General features: G+C 38.5%; 1 protein-coding gene across 1 annotated transcript in view; it reads right to left on the bottom strand.

The window, feature by feature from the left end:
- LOC142097442 (uncharacterized) overlaps positions 1 to 19,371 on the bottom strand; it is a 46,135-nt gene that overhangs the window by 6,581 nt on the left and 20,183 nt on the right. Inside the window, exons 17-34 of the mRNA XM_075179278.1 lie at positions 19,263 to 19,360; positions 18,529 to 18,711; positions 16,739 to 16,929; positions 15,613 to 15,701; positions 15,308 to 15,426; positions 14,757 to 14,930; positions 14,296 to 14,495; positions 13,669 to 13,769; positions 13,240 to 13,352; positions 11,587 to 11,766; positions 11,246 to 11,448; positions 8,148 to 8,254; positions 7,923 to 8,038; positions 5,508 to 5,675; positions 4,369 to 4,568; positions 3,693 to 3,793; positions 2,134 to 2,246; positions 1,176 to 1,334 (exon numbers count right to left, since the gene is read on the bottom strand). Coding sequence (XP_075035379.1) covers positions 1,176 to 1,334; positions 2,134 to 2,246; positions 3,693 to 3,793; positions 4,369 to 4,568; positions 5,508 to 5,675; positions 7,923 to 8,038; positions 8,148 to 8,254; positions 11,246 to 11,448; positions 11,587 to 11,766; positions 13,240 to 13,352; positions 13,669 to 13,769; positions 14,296 to 14,495; positions 14,757 to 14,930; positions 15,308 to 15,426; positions 15,613 to 15,701; positions 16,739 to 16,929; positions 18,529 to 18,711; positions 19,263 to 19,360 — 2,615 coding nt within the window. The remainder of the gene's footprint in view (positions 1 to 1,175; positions 1,335 to 2,133; positions 2,247 to 3,692; positions 3,794 to 4,368; positions 4,569 to 5,507; positions 5,676 to 7,922; positions 8,039 to 8,147; positions 8,255 to 11,245; positions 11,449 to 11,586; positions 11,767 to 13,239; positions 13,353 to 13,668; positions 13,770 to 14,295; positions 14,496 to 14,756; positions 14,931 to 15,307; positions 15,427 to 15,612; positions 15,702 to 16,738; positions 16,930 to 18,528; positions 18,712 to 19,262; positions 19,361 to 19,371) is intronic.

Genomic DNA, 19,371 nt, shown 5'->3' with positions numbered 1-19,371 from the left:
AGCAGGGGCATGAAGAATAGTAACCAGATGATGATATTGCATTGGTGAATAAATGATGACGTCACAGAGCAAGCGGCACTGAGCTGCTGCTCTACAACAACAAAAAAATCTGAAGAGCTACATGGTAGGGAGCAGGTACTAAAAGTGCTCAATATCCCCCATCCTTGAACCTACAGACTCAGGGGCACCCTCGTTTGAAACACCGTACACTACAGAAAGCATTAAGAAGTCCAGGGATGGGGGAGGCATCAGTAAACTCAGGGGTATGTTCAATTGAATGAGGGGAATCCCCTCTTTCAATGATGTGGCACTTGGCATTTATTGTTTGGTGTGCACCAGAAAATAAATCCTATACTATAGAAAACATTAGGCAGCCCAGGGAATAGACAGGGGTGTTGTAATTTCCATATCTCCCCATCCTGTCTTCTCATTTGAAAGAGGATAGCCCCCTCTTTTAAGTGATGTGACCTCTTAATAGTGATCACCAACCAATAACACCCTACACTACAAAAAGCGTTAACACGTCCAGAGATGAGGATGTTATTATGCCCAGATCTCCCCCACCCTGGTGCCAATAAACTCAGTGGTTCCCTCATATGCATTTCATTCAAGAGAGTGCAAACTAGTAAAAGAAAAAGGCATTATCATTTTCAAATTCCCTAACACACACGCACAGTCTTGTTTTAATTTTGTCAGCAGTCAATTAACTTACCAGCATGTTTTTGTGGAGGAAACCTGAGCACCCGGAGGAAACCCACAGGGACAAACAAACTACACACAGATAAGGCCATGGTCCAGGATTTGAACTCTGAAACCCCAGTGCTGTGAGGCAGAAGTGCTAACCATTAAGTTGCCGTGCTTTCTTTTTGTACTTTGCACAATTTCAACAGACACTTTCACACATTTTGGGCACATTTTGTTTCCTGTGTCAGGAAATATAAGCAACCTATGTTCTGAAAATACTAAATCTTCTGAAAGGAAGGTATCGTTTGTGTGGGTACTGCATAAACAAATAACTGATACTGATGTTGGAATGTGACCAGCCAAAATATTCCCAAAATAGCCTCAGCACAGGGGTGAGAAATGCATCAGCAGCGAACGTGATAAGAATGTCCTGAAGCTGCAGCCTCGTGCACATAGTTTACACTGCCCATTATTTAATTCAGAAAACTTACCGGAGCCACAGTGTTTAAGCGATTTAGGAATTGTTCCAAATCTCCAGGGTCTTTTCTGACATTAATCATGACAGCGATGGTTATTGCATCCCACAGCATTCCATTCTCAACAATATAGTCAGCAGTCTGAACGCCAGACAACTCATCCAGGGCTTCAGTCTAGTGGAAACATTGAATGATCACTAAATAATCTAACAGGTAAGTAGTGTTGTTTCCTTTTTATAACCACAATGAAGTATTGTTTACAGATATTCTTTTTACAAAGGTAGACATGTTTCCCTGCTTCTGATCCTTGCGGGAGACACAGGAGGTCTCTCGGTGTCAAAAATGGTGCAAAATTTGAGGATACACCTGGATTCCAACCCAACAAAACTATTAGAGAGTAGCAGCTGGATAAATCCATCCATGTTAAATATTACTATAGGTCCACTTTTAGGTCACTACTACTCCAGGGACCAACATTATTTGCCCGGTGTTATGAAGTTATGGAACTAGAAACAAATTATCCAAATCATCATAAGATTCAACTTTGATCAAGTATGAAAACTTAACAAGTTATTATTTTATATTAAATATAAAAGATAAATTCTTATTTGACATAATTGCTATTTGAATGAAAGCATTGTTCCATTGTGTTCATTGCTTGGTTTTGATTTTCACCAGTGTAGTACCCCCTCGTAGGCTGCAGATGGCACTTTTGCTATTGCTAAGTTTTGGTGATATTTAGTGCGTCTAATGGTGTTTCTAATGTTGACATGCTATGTTGTTTATGTCAGTTTCTGTCTCTAGTGGTATAAGGAGTTCTGTAGTTTTCGAAAAAAGAGGAGTAAACTTACAAACTGAAATGTATCAGCTTAGTGCTTTCTACAAGGGAGCAGTTTTCCATAGGTTCAATAACCAAACATACTATGCAGGTTTGTTTATCACAAATATATGTGGATTATCAGGGGAGCTTTACCGCGTTAAAGTTGCTGTTTGCGTCCTTGAGTTCTGTTAGTGTAGGATAACCTTTGTAAGATCCGTAGTACGTCTTAATCCACTCAGCGCTATTTCCAGCGTCACAAGCAGAGCCTGGAAAAATATATTGAGAATATTTACTGAAAATGTTACAATTAGGTGTTATGAAAAACGTAGGCTGCTCTATGAGCTTTGAAAACAGGTATCCTGGAACAGACCAGCTGGGTTTTTTTCGTCCCTGTTATATTGGTTTTGTGTTCATTTTGGCTACATTTTTCCCAGATTCATTACTTGACTGAGCGTCAGTATACTTCAAGGACATTTAATTGATCTTTTTTATTATCCTGAGTGCACAGGAGTGATCTTACAATATAAACCACAACGTAGAATTAGCTTGTAATATATAAACGATATTCGGTCAGGACGAATATCCATTGGCATGTAAACCCTGTTCCTCACTTACATTAACACAAGTGCAAAGCAAGAAACCACATTCTATCAGTGTGTTGACTTCCTATTCGCATTCCCACTTCCTTCTACATGTGGCACAACTTTTTGGACATCGATTAGTCCATTTTAGTGTGTAGAAAGCATGCCAAGTCCATTCATTGCTACGGGAATGAGTTGCATTCCTACCCACTAGGGGTTTACACGAACAGTTTAACCAGCACTGTGGTGTATTTTTTATTTATATGGCCAATTCATTCCTATAGGCAATTCATTTCAACGGAGTTGTGCTCTACATGTAGTGACTCCATTGAATATAGGTTGGGTTGGGAATTTAAAGGAGGCAATAGAAAATGAATTAGTCATGTACATCAATGGGGCTGCAGAGCACTGGCAATTGTTTTTTTCACTAATTGAGAACACATTTATTTCTATTGATGTGTGATCAAAGTAGGGAGTCCCCAAGGCTCCCTTTTACCACCAGCTAATCACATTGCGGCTAGCATGGTACACCTCTTGTGATTGGCTGATATCAAATTTCCCTAGTTTTTTTCTATTACTCTGGTACCCACAGCCCAGAGTTGTCAGTAAGTGCTTACTCTATTTGGATAGGGGGCACTCATTTTTATGCAAGCCTCCTTAGAGGCTTCAGCCCCACCAGGTTGAGTCTCATTCCCACTATGACTGTGGGATAACTAACTGCAGATGTCCCTGTTATAGGGTGACTGAGCCAGCCAGTCTTGCCTTGTTCTGATTTCCACATTAGCAGGGGAAACTAAGCTTGCTGTCACCCTGATTTAGTTGGATCAAAGTCAGGTTACATAGCATTAGTCCTGGAAAATAGATCTCAGGGGTGTCACTTTAAAAATAAAATATATTATTTATTCTACCTTACTATCTTTTTCAATAGCCCATTCATTTCAATGGGGTTTCCACATGCTGGTAAACTCATTGAAATGACTGGGTTATTGGGAAAAGCTTTACGCTGTATGCATCTGGATGCACTCACAACGGCGGGAGTACAAAAGTGTATTTTATTTTATATGCTACAAGCCCCTTAGAAAACCAGCCTAACAAGCGATTTAGCATGCTACAGTCTCCATTTGGCATTACCTGATGCAGCCTTAGCTTTGTTATAGTCTTTTATCTTGTCATACACGGCCTGATTTTGTTCATCTCCAAGTTGACCAAATACATTGCTGAAAGCTTGAACCCTGCACCAGAAACAGAACAGAAGCACACATTAAGAAACAAATCACAGTGACATAACTGCACCTATCAGAGTTTTCCAAGAACCTCTGCTACTATGGGGAGGTTCTGAAGCAGCCCCCCTAAGGGAGGGACCGTTCTGACCGCCCGGCACTTAGAGCACTACGGCCAAAACTGGCGCCTGCAGGCACAAATATATTGAATTGATAAAAATAGCTAAATAAAATTGTTATAACTATAAGCAATAACCACCTAGCATAAGTGAGCCCAACTCCCTTGGACACTCAACTAAAACTGAAGAGGCTACAGCGGAGTTGCAGAGGGGACGGGTTTGTCAGCAGGATACATTAACAGAGTTAACTAGTTAAGTGCCAAACTCCACTCTCCTCACACAACCCCATGGTAGCAGTGTACCCCAGATAGGATGAAAGAGAAAAAACAATAAAACAAATTGCATGATTTCAATCAACACTTACAGTAAATGAAGGAAGATCATTGACTTATTGACATGACACAAAAATGCTCTGTTTCCTACTCAGTCCTACTTATGGGACTTAGTTTAATATCTACACAAACTCACATATAGCTTTGGGATTCACAATCGATGTTCACATCAAGGGACTGGATATCTGTGGTGGTAATGCTTGCGATCACAAGATAGCAGTTATCTCTAAGCCACATGTAGTCCTCCGCAGTACGTAGGTTTACAGATATGGGTTTCCAGACAGTATTGAACATCAAAGACCGAATGCTGGGATCCGGCAATCTTCCTAAATTTTTCTAAATGGGGAAAAAGGAACATTTCATTTTCTTCTCTATTCAGTCACATTTTCATTTTACTTTTCTTCTACTTCTCTTGGCCCATGTTCTTTACTAGCCAGCAGTGTTGCCAGAACAGAAAATGGCGGAAGTGACATCGGATAGGGAAATGTGAGGTGCACATTACCTAATGTAGGCTGTAGTCACTCTCAATGTCTAGGCCAGCGCCAAATGTTGATACCGCCCTACCTTTCAATACTTAAGAATAAAAATCAATAGCGCATTATATCAAGGAACATATTTATCGTGTGAAAGTTGACGTGTCATTGTGAGCAAAGAGTTTCCTATTCAATGGTACAATGTATTTTTCCCGTTACATAATAGATTTTAAGGTGGCCATTTGTTTCACATACAATTATTTTTTTAGTCATTTAACTTATCTGAAATATCGTTATATGCTAACAAAGAGGAAGATTCAGCTAACAATGTGCACATTTCTATCAGAGGCCTTTTTGTTTTTAAAGATTCCTTGAAGATTTAAGAACTCGGACAACCAATCAAATCTCAGGGGCTGGCAGGCGAATTTTAGTCTAAGGGAGCGCGACTCGGTCAGACAACCTATTAGGAACATTTTAAACAAATTTAAAATGTAAAATTTAAAATTTTTTCAGGTGGCCCATTGACCCGGCCCAAGGAAACCCAAAATATGACCGGCCAGAGGGGCAAATGCCCCACTGGCCCCCAGACAGGCCCTAAATTCTTTATTTTATGTTTAGAGTCATTGAGCTCTTCTGCGGGCATGAAAGAAGCTTTTTAAAGTAAGTGTTGGAATAAACTATATATACATAAAATGACAGGGGAAACAGAATAAATGAATACTATCTTAGCAAGAGTTGACAGTATTGAGTTATAATGAATATACAGAGCCCTTATTATGAGTGTACTATACAGACAACGCACCTCTTTGGCCACCTTGGTGCACTCAGTCATGAATGAAGTCATCTCCTTGTAGCCGCGCTTCCCTAGTTCTGCCATAACCAGTACTGCCGCCGTAGTATCTCGGTATGCCATGCTGTTCATGAACAGGTTGCCCATTTGTGCAGCAGTAAGCTTTTCCAAGACGTCAAACTAGTAGATACAAGAATCAGACGATGACCCTCATGATTGAGTGAAATTGTAGACGCCCTTATTCCAATACTTAGTGAATTACATCATACATAGAGTGGATTTGTTTTGCACATCTAAAGCATTTATTATTTGCCAGCAGACAGCATGGTCAGTGTTGATGTGAAACATCCGTCCTTTAATGTTCCATTTCATGCACACTGACCTGTTTAGATTTATATCAGACTTTGAATATGCAGATTTTTAATATGTTTTGAATATGTTAGGTTACATGTGAGATTTTGCGTACACTCTATATATCATTAGCTTTCATGATGACATGCCAGTAGGTAACTACATTGTGCATATTTAAACTAATAAGAGATCATCATCATCAGCTATTTATATAGCGCCACTAATTCCACAGCGCTGTACAGAGAACTCATTCACATCAGTCCCTGCCCCATTGGGGCTTACAGTATAAATTCCCTAACACACACAGAGAAAGAGAGAGAGAGAGAGATTAGGGACAGCCAATTAACCTACCAGTATGTTTTTGGAGTGTGGGAGGAAACCGGAGCACCTGGAGGAAACCCACACAAACACGGGGAGAACATACAAACTCCACACAGATCAGGCCACTGTCAGGAATTGAACTCATGACCCCAGTGCTGTGAGGCAATAGTGCTAGCCACTACGCCGACATGCTTATTAAAATACATTATTACCAGTGCTATGTGCAGTTCCCTGAGAGATACAAGCAGTTATCTTCTTAGGTGCACTTATTTGACTGTTTAAAATTTCTAAAAAAAAAATTATATGCACTAAATCTATTTAGTTCACCAGATGGGAGAACTAATTTAAAAACATCATCATCATCAGCTGTTTATATAGTGCCACTAATTTCGCAGTAATATAAAATAAAATTTATATATTATCAAGTTGGAAAAACGTGTATTATAAATTGCTAATAAATCTGCAAATACCCTATATTGCCTGTTTAATACTATATATATTTCTTTTCAGGACTCTTTCAGTATTGGTCTCTGCTGTTACCTTTCTTATCCTATGACTAGTCAATTGTTGAGTGGCATGCTGTAATTATATCATCATATTTTAGGCTTATAATATCTCTTACTATATCACATTTGCCACTCCTCACTTTTCTGCCGGTACAATTGACATGTTAAATATGGTTTGGCGTGATAAGGAGAACTAATAACACTGAATTATATAGTTGAACAAGTGCAGTAGAAATACCATAAGGTTTTAATAATTATTACCAGTGCTGACAGTTAATGTACTGTGTTGATAATTCTACTGTGCAGTATCTAAGTTCGTACACACTGGGGTGACTTCACTTGGTTAATATACCTTGCTGATAATGGTGAACCTAGCTGGGACACGGCATCTGAATGTCAAGATTATCATGTCAACTTAATAAACATTATTTACTGAGCTCTGCAATCTAGGTCTGGGGACGATAACAGTGGCCAACAGTTGGTGATATGATGACTTTTCACGTATTTATTGCTACCTAGTCTTGGGATATTATCTCTAATGTTGTACCTATGTTAGCGTGACAGCGATTTGTATTTTGTTCACAGAACCTTTCTCTGGACAAATAGTTATTATATTAATTAAGAGGAAAAGGATTTTTCCACTTGGTACTGGGCAGTTTGATTGTTTTTGACAACACTTAGATATTCTGTCTTACGCTCAAGCTGCTGTCACTCAATCTGCTTTACATTGAGTCAGCTTACTTGAAATATATATGTCCAGCGTTGCAAATTATTGATTGCAAATTATTCTTTTCCAGGGCAAAAGTTTTAATGCCCCACCCCCAGGTGTGTATGACAAGAAGAAAAAAAATTACCTAGCCTGCCTCAGTAATTTAATCTCCCCACCAGTTGTATATAAGGTTAGAAACAACAGGGAAGGGCGGGGGGGGGGGGGGGGAATAACCACTGGAAGGGGGTGAATTATGGGGGAAAGAATTACAGGAGAGGGCTGTGTTGGTGATTATTAATTACAGATAATCTTTTTCTTGGGTCTAGAATACTATCAGGCTTGACCCCCCCCCCCCCGCCCATGAAATACAAGATTAATTTAAAGATCATACTTCAGTTTATTATGCTAAATTAAACGTCAATCAGTCACCATTGAACATCAACAATTTCCTGTAGTCGTCAGTAAAAAGTTTGCTTGTGGATTTGCTTGAATGGATTGAAATAACATAACGTTGCTGACCTATGTTTATGGTAGACATACCGCATCGAACTTGGGGTAGTAACGCTTCATCTCATTCAATGTTGCAGAGCTGGAGCAATTAAGGAAAATTTTCTCCATGTAACTTTTACTGTCAGTATATGAACTGCTACAGACAGCTATTGGAAGAAGATAACACAGGATTAGGATATGTATTTTCATGTTTCAAATTGATATTGTCAGGTTAGGCAAAATAAGGACCAAACATCGGTAGGTGTAGTGTGTTACCTGAGGATCCATCAGACGTGGCATTTAGGAAGTCCAAATTCCTATTACACAAGGCTTGGGCAATCGCGGTAGATAACTTGTCAAACACACTGCTGATAGCACCAAATCTGAAGAGTGGGATGAGCATCAATTATTACTTTGGTTACCCAACATTAGTAAATACCACTTTATTATATCTAGGTAAGTACTGAAGTCCTAGAACTGAAAGTAAACTCAGAAGGCAGCAGTAGAACGTGACACTGAGTTTTAGGCAAATCAATCAAGAATCTATTTACTCACTGGGGAACAATTCCTAGAGGAACACAAGTGTAAGCATACAATGGCTCATCGCAGCCTGATAACAATTAGCTTTGGTCTTGTACAAGCGCTAATATCTGATTATTTGCTATTGGTTACTATACATTTGTACCTTTATTAGTAATGTTTGCATTCATCTAAAATATTTACACACTGATACCTATACAGGTTAAAAAATAGCAAAGGCTGAAGAATGCAATTAAAATAGGAGTATTAATAAGTGTACATAAACACTGGGTAAAAATAACCATTAAGCGTCACAAGTAGTTAGCAGTGTCTACTACGCAGCAGACACAGCTAGAACACGTGTGATTCTAGAGCTCACTGATCTGTATGGTAAATGCGTCTTCTGCGCACACTAACAGTAGGACTCTCTCAGCAAGTTCAATAATGACAGGAGTACTATAATGACAGGAGTTCTATAATGACAGGAGTTCTATGATGACAGGAGTACTATAATGACAGGAGTACTATAATGGCAGGAGTACTATAATGACAGGATAACTATAATGACAGGAGTTCTATAATGACAGGAGTACTATAATGACAGGAGTTCTATAATGACAGGAGTACTATAATGACAGGAGTTCTACATTGACAGGAGTTCTACATTGACAGGAGAACTGCAATGACAGGAGTACTATAATGACAGGAGTACTATAATGGCAGTAGTACTATAATGAAAGGTGTTCTACATTGACAGGAGTACTATAATGACAGAAGTTCTATAGTGACAGGAGTACTATAATGACTAGAGATGGGCGGGCTCGGTTCCCCGAGATTCGAACCCACCCGAACTTCGCCTATCCGAGTAGGCTCGGTACTCTCCCGCCCGTTCGGTATCGAAATCGAGGCAAAACGTCATTGTGACGTATTCGTATTTCAGATATCGGTTCTTGCGAGATTTGAAAAGCATAATACCTGTCTCCACAGCAATCCATCGCCATTTGACAGAGGGAGAGAGCAGGGTTAGGTCACAGGCTGTATTAGAGCAGGGACAGAGCAATAATTGTACACCTTATTCTTTGTATTATTATTTCATTTCTAATCTATTCAATTCTATTATTAATTCCAATTCTATTAGAAATTGTTATAGCAGGAAGAGAGGAGGATAGAGGAGGCTTTTTTTTCAATTTTTTGCACTACAAGTGCTTTGGGGTGTCCCATATTCCCCAGTGTGAAACACTAATTTTTCTGGCTGTCAAAAGTCATATTTGTCAGCAGTATTTCTACAATTTTTTGCACTACAAGTGCTTTGGGCTCATTAAAATGAATTCAAAGCAGTCCACATATGAGCAGAATCAGCAAGCTGGTGCTGGCACCAGTCCTGATGGTAGTGTTCCCAGTACGTCATCTGGTAAAGCCTATGTAAAAGTACATAGTCTTTTTAAATCAGGGGAAAAAACACACACCCTAAAATTTTTTACCATGTTGAAGCGAAAAAGAAGTGTAACTGAGGAAAAGCTAACCGCCGATAAAAAAAAAATTGCCAACATGCCATTCTACACACGCATTGACAAAGAAAGAATGAGGCCTTCGCCTTTCTCTATTATTGGCAGATCAAAAAATGTTACTGAGCCTTCTTCTTGTACGGTCACTCGTGACCAAGCAAGACCAAGTAATTTGGAGTCTAAAAGTGGTGCACAACTACTGTTACACGTGAAAGCCGAGCTGCAAGAAAACAGTAATGTTTTAGAGGATAATGTATGCTCAGAATCAGAAATGACACCAATCCCTGTGGAGTGTCCATCCACCAGTGGTATGTCTAATCGTGAGCATTCTGTTAGTGTACCCATAAAGAAGGGCCATTTCAGCAGTTCTGCTGATGTGTGCCTTAACAGGCCGAGTGTAGCCGGTGATACACCAATTGAGGATGCCACTTTGGAATTAGAAGAGGATGAGGGGGAGATTTGTGTAGGCAACGAGGGCACTAATGATGATGTTGATGATTATGATTGCATTTCTCAATTTCTATTTATATTCTACAGTCTATAACGACTGAAGTTTTCTATTTTACTCCTAGTGGAGAGGGGGTCTGATGCAGACAGATACCAAACTTCCTTTGTCCATTTCTTTTAATATTCTAATTCTACAGTCTATGCAGGCTGCTTTATTTCTATTTAACTACAAGTAGAGGGGGGGTGGGGTCATAGACAGCCACCAAACAACCTTGGTCCACTTATTTTTTATATTGTTCAGTCTATGCAGGCTGCTTTTTTTCTATTTAACTACAAGTGGAGGAGGAGGGGCTATAGAGACTGACACCAAACTGCCATTTCTATTTAACGTACAGTCAATGCAGGCTGATCTTTTCCTATTTAACTACAAGTGGAGGGTGTAATATACACTCAAAGACGATGGCTACATTGCCAATAGTCAAAGATGGAGGAGGAAGACAACCAGGTTTGTCTGTATAATTTGCAGGCAAGTGTTAGAATTAAGGACGGCCTACCAGGGATTAAACTGTTTTTTTCATAATTTATTAGCTTTAGAATTACCTCACTATAATGACAGGAGTTCTATAATGACAGGAGTTCTATAATGACAGGAGAACTATAATGACAGGAGTTCTATAATGACAGGAGTTCTATAATGACAGGAGAACTATAATGACAGGAGTTCTGCATTGACAGGATTACTATAATGACAGGAGTACTATAATGACAGAAGTACTATAATGACAGAAGTACTATAATGACCGGAGAACTATAATGACAGGAGTACTATAATGACATGAGTACTATAATGACAGGAGTTCCATAATTACGTTCCTTTGGATTCAACACTGGGTTGATACTTACATTATACTGTAGCTGTTACAGTCCATGCTCAGTGGGATTTTCTGCAGAACGGTGTAAGTAACACCAGGAAGGAAGTACTTGAATTTTTCCTGTATATTTGAAATCTGCACTTCAGTTAGAGCGTCGAGATTCTCTAACAGGTGTGAAAACAGGATTGTCATGCATTCTTCCCTGACTGCAGGCGACATGGTCTGGACAAGTTGCTATAAATGGAAAGGTCAGCTGTTATCTCCGGAGACATTAATATAGTTTCTTCCTCCCACTTTAAACCCTGCAGATAACTGTCCAAGGTGCTGTAAACATTTAACTTAGTTAACACATTCGAAAAATAGAACTGTTACCTCATTGTAATTGTTGTTGACCGCGTCCAAAAATTTGTATATCTCGTTTACAGATACCACGCCGTCCGCCCCTGGCAGAGATTCTAGAACTGTTTTAGTCTTCTCAACATCTTGCAAAGCATCTGATGTAACCAGGTACTCACCTTTCTGGGTGGAACTGGTGTCGTTGATGACTGCAAGCTGTAAAATGTATAATGAAGCTTATTACTTTCGTGTTCAATTTATCTTTTTCCCCAAATCCACTTGCCCATCCACCCACCCATTTTTATTTCTAATTTATGGGTAGGTCAGTGGCTCCCTAATGGCTCTTCCAAGGAGAGATGGACACAAGCTCAATCATTTCCCATGATGCAGTGCAGCATAGGCCTTGGCATTTTTATTTTGCCACTTTCATACTGTACTATTAAACGTTACTAATATAGCGCAGCATACTATACTATACACATCTGCACTGTAAGGCAAAAAACTTCTTTAAATGGGAACATGTATTACATTTCATTTTATTTTAATATATTTAAAGATGATGGGCCTGATTCATTGAGGAAAGTTAAGAAAAAAAATTTGAGTAAGTAGCCTCCTGGACAAAACCATTTTACAATGCAGGGGTGCAAACTAGTTTTCTATTTTGCACATAAGGTAAATACTGTCTATTTTTTCATGTAGCACACAAATACTTGATAGTTTATTTGTACTCTGAAATGTAAACTTGATATTTGTGTGCTACATGACAAACAGACAGTATTTAACTTATGTGCAAAATAGAAAACTAGTTTGCACCCCTTGCATTGTAACATGGTTTTGTCCAGGACGCTACTTAATCAATTTTTTTACTTAACTTTCCTTAGTGAATCAGTATATATATATATATATATATATATATATAAATATATATATTTATATATATATATTGAAGTAACTGGAATGTGATAGTGTTCCAATGAAGGCAGTAGGAGAAGTGGCGGTATGGCATACCCCCGTATACACCCCCACTTCTACCACTGATAATATTTATAACTTAGGAGTATTTACGATGCATAAAAATATCTTGTTATAACATTCAATATATGAATGAAATAATGGGTATAGTAGTACTCCAAGGTCCACTGGTATCGATATTGTACATGAAGTGCCTAGATGCAGCAACGCAGCAGTAAAGTGGGTCTTGAAACGATGGTAAAATGTTGGTAACTAATGTAATGTAAGTGGGCAGATCCCTCTCACTTTCTGTTTCATTGTTAGTCACTGTGTTGTTAATCATGATGGGGTCGGTTTTACTGGTAACTATGTAGAAAAAGAAGGGTTGCCCCTAGCAACCAATCAAATTGTACAGAGCCGATACAATGAGCTGCAAGGTGCTGTAGCAGCCTCCCGCGTTGTGTTTCCGCATGACGTCCTGGTAATGATCTTCACTCATATAGGCGCAAGCAAAATTAAGCGATGTTTACATCACCGTTATTGCCCTTTTTATGTTCATAAACACAGTATGCGAGGACGCTACGGAACCTCTCTGCTACTACGGAACAGCACTGCCAAATAATCAAAAAAAGCTGATTATAATGATAATTATGATCTAGTGCAGCAGAAGGACCTGTACGTCCAGTGTTAATGATACAGGAAGTGAAACATTTGTCAAAAGTCGTTTTACTGACTTACCACATCAAAACTGGGGTACACTTCTAACACCTCCTTCATGGTAGTGTATTGAAAGAACCTTTTGAATATAATTTCCTTCCAGACAGATGAACTCTGAGAAATGCTTCTGCATCCTGCATAATAATAATAAACCAAGTGTGAATAAGTAATGACACAGATTGGGTGTTAATATTTTTTTTTTGGGGGGGGGGGGTTTAGATCATGTTTTATCCGCTTCTACACGAATGTTTCTTTTCCCTACAATCAAGTGGCATTTTTTAACAAAAAATAAGAAAAGCACATAAGTAGGCCTGACCAATTGCCTGAGTACCTACTGACAGACAGACTGATGTTGTCAGCACAATACATGTCTCTTGGATTTTTGGCTACATCTCTGAAAATGTCCAATTAACACAATAGACAGTCTCTATGCATGATAGGAACAATTACCATTGAAATTTAAGCTCTTTAGAAGGCCTATAATCCAGGCGGAAATCTCACTCTTGATTTCTTCAGACATGTAATCATATCCACTGTCCAGATAGGCCACACTACAAGATAAACAATATTCTATTTATTACTCTCTATATTATAATAAAAAGAAGTTTCAGACTGTCGATATTTATTCAATACCTGCTCAGCCAATCAAAAGCAGCCAGCATGTAAACATTGATTTTCATTGGCTGAACTTTTCCCATTTCTATGGGCAATGCATTTCAATGGGCTTTCTAATAAATTGGAGAGGTATAGAGATAAAACGCTGAACAAAATCAACATTTGATAGATCTCCACTATACAATAGAATGAAATGGAGATGAGACATGTTCACAGAAAATAACTTGTGTGGTGAAAAACTCCTCTATTGCGCGCTCTCTCTTTCATGCTTTCTGTGATGGTAATACCTGGAGATTAGGATGAACTCATTTGTGCAATTAGTTTCATTTTAATTGCAACTTGTGCCAGAGACTCATGTCTTAATGATATGTTCAAGAAACTCCTATTTGACCTGGTGTTTTACAATGAGAGATATAAATAGAAATAGAGATAGAGAGAGAGATATTACAATAAAGCACTTACACATTGACGAGGGCGTCACAGTCCTTGATACCAAGCATAAGAAGAGTCCCTGACGTAAAGAACTGCATCAATTTATAGATTCGGAATTCAAATAAATGTTTCAGCTCCTCATGGGTGTAAGGTTGATCCTGTTTTTTCATCTCTAAATAACTTTTCAGAAAGTATTGGCCCACTTCTACATTTGTAATCTCAATTTTTTTCTGAAGGAGATGAAAGATAATCAACAAGATGTTAGCAATTATGTGCAATAAATGTTTCCTAAAATTTGTGCTATCTTATAATTGATCACAAAGGATGGAGTAAAGAGCATATCACCCAAGTGTTTCAAAAATAAAACATACAATAGGAAGAAATAAGTATACAATTGACCTAATTAGTAATCTGAGATTCAAGATCAAGGTGTATACTAATAACCACCAAATAGACAATTTTATGTCATATAATATTACTGCAAAACCTACCTTGATTGATGTTTCAGTGAACTGGGTCATACAGGCATCTACATGCTTAACTGAAATGGTTTTCAGGTAGTCAAACAGTTCGGTACTCTTCTCTAAACTTTCATAAATGTTGGATTCCACAATCATGTCTCCAATCTGAGTGACTGTCAAGATTTGCAGGACTCCACTTTCAAACTAAACCGAGAGCACACAATGGTCAATAAGAGAATCACATTTCAAATATCTGATGTCACTTTTGTCGTGGACTTTAAGTTTCCATTTAAAAAAAAAAAATGACGAGGACATATCTATTTACTATTTTTAGGATTCTTAGCGCTTAGATGATGGACACAAAATCAAAGCCTTGTTTGGCCATGTGGTTAAATGAAAACAATATATACCTTTCTCATACATATAAGTGGGGGTTGAGACTCAGAGGCTGAATGATTTTGAAGGGGTTTTTTCCCCAAAGCTTTTCCAGAGACGCCTTTTTATTTTTACGTGATCTCTCATGATAACTTTCATTGAAGACATCGATACTAATCTAACTTGCCATTGGAATGAACACTTACTGCATTAAATCCAGCATAGTAGGAAGTGATCTCTTCATAAGTTGCCATGCTGGAGTAGCTGCCAAATGAGGACTCTATATAGCTCACAGAGGAGGTATGCGTGGCTTCGCAATTTGTGCCTGGGAGCAAAAGAATAGTACAGAATATTAACAATGTGAATGTTCTCACTCATGCATCTGTGACTTTTGAAAGTGAATAAAAATTAAAGGGCTCCTTTTATGTAACACCAACTTAAAACACAGGACAAAACTGGTATTGGATTAATATTGTATTTTAACAGTCAACAATTGCTATGCTGAGCTTACCATTTGCCAGGAAGTTGACCATGAAATCAAGGACATCCTCCTTGCTAGCTTCCAGAGTGTCGGTATAAGAGACGCTCAGGGCGTGTGCACTATAAAACAGTAGGTTTATTCACATTAAGAATGGGCCACTCACATTTCCTAACAAGTCTTTGAATATTAAAGACTTTGTTTCATATCACACATCAATTTGAGAGAAGCCACGTATCACTAATCTGCACTGCTGGGTGACCCTGCATTCTTCACTATCTAAGTCTTAGGGGTATATTTACTAAACTGCGGGTTCGAAAAAGTGGAGATGTTGCCTATAGCAACCAATCAGATTCTAGCTGTCATTTTGTAGAAGGTACTAAATAAATGACAGCTAGAATCTGGTTGCTTTAGGCAACATCCCCACTTTTTCAAACCTGCAGCTTAGTAAATCTAGCCCTTAGTCTGTGGATTCCTGCTTGCCCCCTGCTTACATCAGGACATTGGGCCTGATTCATTAAGGATCTTTACTTAAGAAACTTCTTATTTCAGTCTCCTGGACAAAACCATGTTACAATGCAAGGGGTGCAAATTAGTATTTTGTTTTGCACATAAGTTAAATAATGACTGTTTTTTCATGTAGCACACAAATACTTGATAGCTTATTTATATACTGAAATTTAAAGTTGATATTTGTGTGCTAAAGGAGTCAGTATTTAACTTATGTGCAAAACAGAATACTAATTTGCACCCCTTGCATTGTAACATGGTTTTGTCCAGGAGACTGAAATAAGAAGTTTCTCAAGTTAAGATTCTTAATGAATCAGGCCCGCTGTCCCTATTGCATGCAGACCTGTCCTTACTAATACAATCACACAAGTAGAGTGGTCACATCCGCACACAAGATCATCATGCTCACCCCCTGAAGCAGTATGTGCTGCTGTGAGCAGTCTCATCGCCTGACTGGTTACAATACATCCTATAGCGGCTCACTTCAATATCTGGGCCATCTTAACAAGCAGGAAATGAAAGTTGAATGCAAAAAGGTGCTCTGACCCTAATCAAATACAAATTAAGAGGAGCCTGGAACAAATCCATGAGCAATAAGTAGTTTCTTTCATCAGCTCAGTTTGGCAGGATGGATAAAGTCAGTACTTACAAGGCTTTATAAGAGTCACATCCAACGGTCAGTGGGAATTTCGCAAGAATGTCTTTGTCAATCACATCTATTACAGATGTCAGCCTGCCCTCATACCAAAGGGTGATATCTTCTGATGACATTTCTGTGAGATGGCTCGATATTACATCTGTTGTCAGTTGTAACATTTTGTATTGCACTTCCACAGTTATCTGTAAATCCCCCCAAAAAAAATAACAACAATGATTTTTATGAAAAGAAGTTTGACATTTACAATATTACACAAACCTTACGCTCTGTAATATTTAGAGCTTTGTTTGGTCAGTTCGCAAAAAAGCTGGTTGGGGAATCACTCAAAGACAATTTACCTGGACTCTGTAATTTTTAATAGCTTAAAGAGATGTATATAGTCACCAATGTGTAATTGGGTGACTTTGAAGAAATTGAATTTGGAGTCACTTTCAATGAAGTGTCGAAAAAAGTTGCTCATGACATTAGGGCTCATTGCACCTATACTCTGACACTAGTTTCTAATGGGCTCATTTTCATCAATGCAATCACGTTAACAGCATGTATATAAATTTACTTTCCCAGCACATATGTGTGGATGAGACCTTATAAATGTAACAATAACTCCACTTTAATAAAAAAAATAAAAAAAAGGTTTTTAAATGCTTCTACTTAAAGGTCACTTGTATGAAAAAATGACCTACCATTTGGCATTCATTAGCTACACTCTACCAGATGACTCCAGGTTATCAGACCCACCTACATTGTGATTGGCAATACTAGGGTGGGGTGTTCAGATCACCATTCCATTTAGTGAATAACTAAGGTGCCCAGAACGAAGATTCCGCAAGCCAAGACACAATGAGCGAATCTTCACACCGCCTCCTGTTGTGAGCTTCGTGTAAGCCTTTGACAAGGCAACAGCTGTACACAAAGCCAGCCGGCCAAGTCAGATGATCTTGGGAATAAAACTGCTGTCCATCAAGAACAAGCCCACTCAGACAGAAAGAGCTGAAAAAAGGACCATGGATAAGAGATAGGTGGTGTCTTTCTGGAGCCAAACTGGGATGAGTAAGCTATGACTTGTTGAAAAGGGTGAATTTCTAGCTGTAGTGAAATTGTCCATGATTTTTGATCCCAGAATGGAGTAGCACACATGGGTCGCTTCTACTTTTTGGATAGGGCACCCAGGAATTGCACCAGGATGTGAAAGTTATATATCATATATTAGTGAGCAGTATCAACTCTTCAGTACAATACTTGGGTGGGTCATTATGTTTTAGGAGGTGGTCATTCCACAAGCCCAGGGTATTCATGCTGAGGAACCGGGATTGGGACTGATACATTGGGTGGCCTGCAGAAACCACTCTGGAATTGTTGAGTTCAATCTATTAATCTTGTTTTACACAATATAAATTTTATTTGCATCTGTATTTCATTTGGCGGGATGTCCCATCACATTTCCACTCGTTCTCCTCAGTTGTGTTAGTGATAGTTATTGAGCCCCTGAATACCCTCCGTGATGGACCATCAATCTAAACTGTTAACTTATATACCAAGATGTATATGTGGTTGCTTGAATATATTTACACACGTTGTATTATGTTTGTTATAGCCAATCCCCTGTGTGAGATGTGAAATCCCCCAGAATCCTTTGTACATTTATGATTGCATTCATCGTTGCTAAACATAGGTGTGGGGCTGAGATTGGACTTTCTGGTCATGCCAAAATGGCACTTGCACTGTAGACGTAATATAGTTTTTGCTGGGTAAATAAACAATACAGCAGAATCAAGACATACCTCATTATCGGCCTCATTAAAACTGTCCCAGAAAGTGCCCACATTGACAAGGTCTTCTTCATCTGAACCAATGGTAAGTACGCTAAAGACTTCTTGCACAATTATTACGTTGGTGCGCAACTCCACATTGGTTGCTGCTACTTGTCCAAGCTGCCTTGAACTCAGCTCATGCAAGACGTCAAGCTAAAACACAATTATGAAATATTAGAGAAAATAAGGTGGGTGTTACACCTATGCTCTGAGAAGAATTTCTATCAGCCAGAGTCTGTCTCTATCTAGCTTTCAGAGCATTAAAAAAAGCAGCACTTTAAACAAAACATCAGATAAAATGTTGTAAAAATACTATTAACCTAACTGAAAGAAAAAAAACGCCATAAATGTGTGTTGCATCATGTAGCCTTTACTGTGTGTAAAGAAGAGGCACTGTAAACTCCACCCCTCCATTTTTTGGCCCTGCCTAGTCTATGATAGGCTCCACCCTCCTTGTATAACTTCATTTGTGAGTCAAAGGTGTTATGCTATATATTTTCTGTACTGGTGGTACAATTGGTTGCACAAAGTCCTTGAAAATTAGCTTTATTTTAAACCGATTCTTTTTTCTTTTTGTTTCAAAGTAAGTAACATTGTAACAGATGCTAAATTTTGAAAATATTTTAAGCAGCCATATAATTGTTTTTGGTCGATAATTGTATCCCTCATTGATTTCAGAAATATTATTTAGCAAATTCCCTTACCGGATTCAAGCCAGGATATATTTTTAGGAACACGTCAATGTCAGTCATATTCTTAAATTGTCTAAAGTTAACATTCAACATGTCATCACCCTTGCAACCTATTATGAAA

Source organism: Mixophyes fleayi, chromosome 7 (assembly GCF_038048845.1).
Source record: "Mixophyes fleayi isolate aMixFle1 chromosome 7, aMixFle1.hap1, whole genome shotgun sequence".
NCBI lineage: Eukaryota > Metazoa > Chordata > Amphibia > Anura > Limnodynastidae > Mixophyes > Mixophyes fleayi.
Note: the sequence above shows the minus strand (reverse complement) of the source record. Positions and strands in the feature narration are given on the sequence as shown.